At 33.0% G+C, this 7,235-nt stretch overlaps 1 protein-coding gene across 1 annotated transcript in view; it reads left to right on the top strand.

Moving 5' to 3' along the window:
• The first annotated feature begins 839 nt into the window (after positions 1 to 839).
• The window catches only part of LOC107687345 (5'-AMP-activated protein kinase catalytic subunit alpha-2-like), a 22,383-nt gene continuing 15,987 nt past the window's right edge, over positions 840 to 7,235 (top strand). The window contains exons 1-4 of the mRNA XM_016484626.1: positions 840 to 843; positions 3,144 to 3,285; positions 5,412 to 5,414; positions 5,530 to 5,694. Coding sequence (XP_016340112.1) covers positions 840 to 843; positions 3,144 to 3,285; positions 5,412 to 5,414; positions 5,530 to 5,694 — 314 coding nt within the window. The remainder of the gene's footprint in view (positions 844 to 3,143; positions 3,286 to 5,411; positions 5,415 to 5,529; positions 5,695 to 7,235) is intronic.

The raw sequence follows: 7,235 nt of genomic DNA, 5'->3' as shown, positions 1-7,235 counted from the left end.
GAGTGAAAAATTTAAGGGGGTCTGAATACTTTCCGTACCCACTGTATATATATTAGATAATATGTATGTATGTATGTATCGTAATATCGCAATAGCAAAACTGTCTCGATATTATCGTGGTCACACGACATATGAAGCGATAGGTCTAAATAAAACAATAGCAAAAATAATATACCTATGAAATATTCATGTTTGTGCTGGAGGTCGCTGGCCCACAGCGCTGATGCTTGCATTCTTTGGAATAGAACTTATCTTTCATCAGCTGTGTTTACAACACCGAACTGCTAGTGATGGTATTTCAGCTGAGTCTTCATTGATGTGTGTATGTTTGGCCAACAGTTGGGTAATTTAGACTGAGACAGTATATCACAAATAAAAAGAGGGTTGAGTCCCATTTAAAGTTCAGGTATAAGTCAATTCACTGACTTTTTTCTGACTTAAGTTTTCTTAGTTAAGATCATGGGTTGGAGCACTTTGAACTCTCAAAATGCATTAGAATAATTTAACTTTAAAATGTACATTGTGATGTACATACAAATGTACAAAAAATTTCATTTTTTTCCAATCCTTCATTTGTCTTTTTTTTTTTTAATATTGCAATAAATATCGTATCGTGGACTTCATATTGCGATATTATCGTATCATGAGATGTTGATATTGTTACACCCCTAATATACATTTTTTTTTAAATTATTTATTTGTATTTTTTTTGACAAAAATATTGCAAAATTTTGTAATTTGCAGTGCATCATGGGAGTGGGTGGGCACTAAAGTTTTTTTTTGGCACAGTTTGCTTGTTGCACTTCACTGATTGGTGGAAAATTCTCTGCAGAATCATCATGGGTAATACAGATTTTCACCAGATATGGACCCTTTTTACATTTTTCATGATTCTCAGAAGCAGAAGTCATCTTGAGGAATTTTCTATAGTGATAAATGGAAACTATAAAATATATTTTTTGTTTTGCCATTTGCTCCAATTGCAATAGAATAAAAAATTCTGTCACTCCCTCATTAGAATTACTATAAGGCAGCAGTATTAACTAGTTTTCTGTACTTTAATGAATGTACATTTATAAAACTATACTTTGTGTTTTATTACTTTGGCATTAAAAAAAAAGTTACTAATAGGAAACGTGTCATCATAGTCTGTGAAAAGGGTACATTCAGCTGTTAAACATGATATTTAAAAAATACGTTTAGATATGCGGCCTAAAGAACTCTCAGTTGGCACTTTCAGTGTTTTATTAGAAATCCTGTAACATTTGTTCATATGGCATTTTACTATGGAAACATGCATTTTTAAACATGTTACGTCGTATTATATTCAGCTATAAATGATCAAATTTGCATTCATTGTTCAGTTAGCTTACAAGCTAACCCATTAGCGTTACATCTTGCTTAGGGGTGTCCAATCCTGCTCCTGGAGGGCCAATGTCCTGCTCAGTTTAGCTCCAACACACTTGTCTGGAAGTTTCTGGTAATTCTGAAGTCGTTGATTAGCTGGTTCAAGTGTGTTTAATTAAGATTGGCGCTAAACTCTGCAGGATAGCTGCCATCCATGAGCAGGATTGGACACCCCTGCTTCTAGCTGATTAAGCTAGGTTAGCACACCGCTAACTGATTAACCTTCCTAGGCTAGTATATGCTTAAGTGTTTACACTACCAGTATATGCAATATTTGTACTATATATTGAGGGTACTTGGCTATTTTGATTAAGAAGAAAAATATATCATGAAAATACAATGCATTTTTGAACAGGTATAATAAACAGCAAGAGAACCTTTTCTAGCAACTATGCTGAGTTGAGAGGTCTGCTTTTTTCTTTTAAATACACAGATGTTTTTGTATAGCCACCAATGGAGAAAGATGCCCCTTGCATTCAGATAATTAAGATACAATGTCTAGTACTGCTGTCTATGTAGACAGCACGCTTTTTTAATTTTGAGACAAATCCAAAGTCTAACGTTTGCAAAAGCAGATTGAACAGTTTGCATTATTCATCAATCACCAGTGGAGCAAGTGTCCTTGAGGAGACTAAGGCTAAAGAGTTTTATCAAGGTGGGAAATCTAACAGCCTTACTAGGCTCCACATGAGATCCCATGACTGGGGTTTATGTGCACTCATGTGATGTAACCTTTCAGAGAAACGCACACAAGCTAACAAAACATCCACCATAATACTGAAAACAGTTTATTAACACTACAAAATGTTTCTTCCTTGTCTTTAAAGACTGAGGGCCCTGCAGCGAGGTGTGCTATATTAATATAGCCACTTAAACTCCCTCCATACTGCATGCTTAGGGTGTCAGTGTACTTAAATATCCACAGGAGAAGCAGATTTGTTTGCAAGAGACCCTCCAACTGTTAGTAGACATCAAGTCTATCAACTGACTTCTCATTCATTATTTCATTCATGTAGTTCAGGCAGTGAATGCAGTATCTGAAATGACACCTAAATGACACCTGAAAATCCTAACCTAAAACTATAGTTATTATTAAGGTCTAAAATATTACTTAATATGATAAAATCAACCTGACTACATAAGGTTATACCAATCACAGTCATTTTAAAGGTCAGAATATGGAAAAATATCTCCTACAAATCTGTAGGCTATTTGTACTTTTTTTTTACTGTGCCATACCACATAATTTTATGTAAATAAGAAAGCTTTCAATGTTAAAAAGTAATGTGGCATACACCAATATACTTTTTATTTTTTTTATAAATATGACTATATATAATCATGTTTATAAAAAAAATGCATATTCATGCATATTCACACAACACATATTAATGTATGTTTGACAATAATGGCATGTATATATTTCTATTTCAAATAAATTATGTTCTTTTGAACTTTCTATTTAAGCAATTGCCTTAAGGCTAGTATACGAAAGTCCAAACTCATAGTAGATCAGGTTTTGTTTGTTTGAATGGAGGGCTCAGACCTGAAATGAAAGTCTCCTCTCTTTCTTTGTTTTCTTAGAAGGTTTGTGCTGGAGGTCGCTGGCCCACAGCGCTGATGCTTGCATTCTTTGGAATAGAACTTATCTTTCATCAGCTGTGTTTACAACACCGAACTGCTAGTGATGGTATTTCAGCTGAGTCTTCATTGATGTGTGTATGTTTGGCCAACAGTTGGAGAGCACCAGCTAACAGGACATAAAGTTGCCGTGAAGATCCTCAACAGGCAGAGGATCCGCAGTCTCGATGTCGTGGGGAAAATCAAAAGAGAGATTCAGAACCTTAAGCTCTTCAGACATCCACACATCATCAAGCTGTGAGTCAATCACACATCAAAACACAATCAATAGAAACAAAATCAACTAATGAGTAGGTTTAAAAGAAAAAGATTTTAAGAAGCTTTATGCTTTATAACTGCAATTTCAGGAGACTTTAATACGGTGCACTTCCAACTTTAGGAGTATTACAAGGATCATTACACACACTGACATTATGTACTTGATGTGTGTCACTTTAATCTGCTTCAGCTTCACTAATGACAAAGATTTTTCTTTTTGTGGGCAAATACTTCAAAAGCGATTTGAATGAAGATGTCAGAACAGATTTCTTTTCCCTCTGTGGTTAGACATGTGCGAGTAATTGATTTTAATGAGTCCTACTGAAAAGACCAGCTTTGACCTGCTTACATTTCCATGCAGGTCCAGTCTGGTGTGTGCTGGAAGCTGGTATAGCAATTATGTTCTCTAGCAAAGCCTAGCTAGCCCAATTCAAAACAACCATTTATTGAAACTGAGCTGCAAAAATGCTTGTTCTGAAATCAGCTTTTTAGAATGATTTCCGAAGGATCATAAGACACTGAAGACTGGAGTAATGATGCTGAAAATTCAGCTTTGCCATCACAGGAATAAATTACTTTTTAAAATATATGAAAATTAGTGCTGTCGAACGATTAATCGCAATTAATCGCATCCAAAATAATTTTTTTTGTTTAGGCTAATATATGTGTGTGTACTGTGTATATTTATTATGTATCTATAAATACACACACGCAGAATATATTTTGAAAATATTTACATGTATTTACATGTATATATTTATATTCATATAATTAATATTATATATAAATATAATTAATATATAAACGTAACATTTTTCTTAAATATATACATGTATGTGTGTGTATTCATTAGGGGTTGAACGACTTCTGATTTTTTTTAAAGTCGACTTTTATGTGATAATATAATAATATAATAATAATAATAATGTTTAATTTATATAGCGCCTTTCCCAAGCTTGGAAAAATATCTCCTACAAATCTGTAGGCTATTTGTACTTTTTTTTTACTGTGCCATACCACATAATTTTATGTAAATAAGAAAGCTTTCAATGTTAAAAAGTAATGTGGCATACACCAATATACTTTTTATTTTTTTTATAAATATGACTATATATAATCATGTTTATAAAAAAAATGCATATTCATGCATATTCACACAACACATATTAATGTATGTTTGACAATAATGGCATGTATATATTTCTATTTCAAATAAATTATGTTCTTTTGAACTTTCTATTCATCGATGAAGCCTGAAAAAAAATGCATATGCTTCCACAAAAATGTTAAGCAGCACAACTGTTTTAACATCGATAATTACTAAAAATGTTTCTTGAGCACTGATATTATATGTACGCATATTTTATGCATATTAGAATGATTTTTGAAGGATCATGTGCCACTGATGACTGGACTTGGCTGCTGAAAATTACATTTTAAAATATAATAGATATTTTAAATTATATTAGACATAAGAAATAGTTGTTTTAAATTGTAGCATTTTCTTCACATTACTGTTTTTACTGTATTTTTTAATTAAATAAATGCAGCCTTGGTAAGCATAAAATACTTTTTTTAAAAACATTAAAACAATCTTTAAACTTTTAATTTATATAAAATATATCTACAAATATTTATTAAATATTAAATATATTAAATGTTATTAAATATATTTATTTAACCAGCAATTTTTTTTAACAAATAAATGCAGCTTTGTGAGCATATGAAAAAAAAAAGGGTAAGGTGTAGGTCAGAGTGTAGTTATTATAATTAAAGAAAAATATCAGTTTATGGGAGGTCTTCTTCACAAATATGTGGACAAGTGTGTGTGTGTGTGTGTGTGTGTGTGTGTGGATCCCCACCTTTGCCAGTTTGTAGAAATATCTTGCTTGTTACAATAATGTGCAGGGCTGATAATATATCAAATCAAACAAATTTGGGTATTTGTTTTCATAATGTTCACTGAGCAGTATCTAATACTATATAAGCAATTGCCTTAAGGCTAGTATACGAAAGTCCAAACTCATAGTAGATCAGGTTTTGTTTGTTTGAATGGAGGGCTCAGACCTGAAATGAAAGTCTCCTCTCTTTCTTTGTTTTCTTAGGAGGTTTGTGTATGAAGTCGCTGGCCCACAGTGCTAATGCTTGCTTTCTTTGGAATAAAACTTATCTTTCATCAGCTATGTTTACAATACCGAACTGCTGGTGATGGAGTCTTCATTGATGTGTGTATGTTTGGCCAACAGTTGGAGAGCACCAGCTAACAGGACATAAAGTTGCCGTGAAGATCCTCAACAGGCAGAGGATCCGCAGTCTCGATGTCGTGGGGAAAATCAAAAGAGAGATTCAGAACCTTAAGCTCTTCAGACATCCACACATCATCAAGCTGTGAGTCAATCACACATCAAAACACAATCAATAGAAACAAAATCAACTAATGAGTAGGTTTAAAAGAAAAAGATTTTAAGAAGCTTTATGCTTTATAACTGCAATTTCAGGAGACTTTAATACGGTGCACTTCCAACTTTAGGAGTATTACAAGGATCATTACACACACTGACATTATGTACTTGATGTGTGTCACTTTAATCTGCTTCAGCTTCACTAATGACAAAGATTTTTCTTTTTGTGGGCAAATACTTCAAAAGCGATTTGAATGAAGATGTCAGAACAGATTTCTTTTCCCTCTGTGGTTAGACATGTGCGAGTAATTGATTTTAATGAGTCCTACTGAAAAGACCAGCTTTGACCTGCTTACATTTCCATGCAGGTCCAGTCTGGTGTGTGCTGGAAGCTGGTATAGCAATTATGTTCTCTAGCAAAGCCTAGCTAGCCCAATTCAAAACAACCATTTATTGAAACTGAGCTGCAAAAATGCTTGTTCTGAAATCAGCTTTTTAGAATGATTTCCGAAGGATCATAAGACACTGAAGACTGGAGTAATGATGCTGAAAATTCAGCTTTGCCATCACAGGAATAAATTACTTTTTAAAATATATGAAAATTAGTGCTGTCGAACGATTAATCGCAATTAATCGCATCCAAAATAATTTTTTTTGTTTAGGCTAATATATGTGTGTGTACTGTGTATATTTATTATGTATCTATAAATACACACACGCAGAATATATTTTGAAAATATTTACATGTATTTACATGTATATATTTATATTCATATAATTAATATTATATATAAATATAATTAATATATAAACGTAACATTTTTCTTAAATATATACATGTATGTGTGTGTATTCATTAGGGGTTGAACGACTTCTGATTTTTTTTAAAGTCGACTTTTATGTGATAATATAATAATATAATAATAATAATAATGTTTAATTTATATAGCGCCTTTCCCAAGCTCAAGGACGCTCTACAAGGCACACCAAAGCAGCAAATACTGATTACAAAGAAACAATTTCATTGGACATTTGCCCAATTCAGTTACAAATAATGCAGTTGCATATAACACAGATTATGTAGAAAAGACAGAAATAGAAAAACAAAACAGACAAATACACAATGTAAATTAGTGATAGTGTTGATTAAACAAATAAGTTTTAAGCTTTGATTTGAATTCACTGAAAGAGGTGACTGTTCTGAGTGCCAGGGGAAGTGAATTCCAAAGTTTGGGTGCAGTAACAGAGAAGGACCTGCCGCCCATTGAAGATAGGCGGAACCTAGGTACACAAAGAAGTTCAGAATTAGAAGACCGGAGTGCGCGAGAAGGTATATAAGAAGAAAGTAGGTCGGAAAGATAGGAGGGAGCAAGACCATTGAGTGCCTTAAAGGTGAGCAGAAGAATTTTGTATTGCACACGAATAGATACAGGCAACCAGTGAAGATTAAATAGAATAGGGGTGATGTGAGCAGATTTTTTTGTGGAAGTTAATAATCTGGCAGCAGAATTTTGAATGTACTGCAGA

The sequence above is a fragment of the Sinocyclocheilus anshuiensis genome, unplaced genomic scaffold (assembly GCF_001515605.1).
Source record: "Sinocyclocheilus anshuiensis isolate Anshui unplaced genomic scaffold, SAMN03320099.WGS_v1.1 scaffold1661, whole genome shotgun sequence".
Lineage (NCBI taxonomy): Eukaryota > Metazoa > Chordata > Actinopteri > Cypriniformes > Cyprinidae > Sinocyclocheilus > Sinocyclocheilus anshuiensis.
This window is presented reverse-complemented; position numbering and strand designations above follow the sequence as displayed.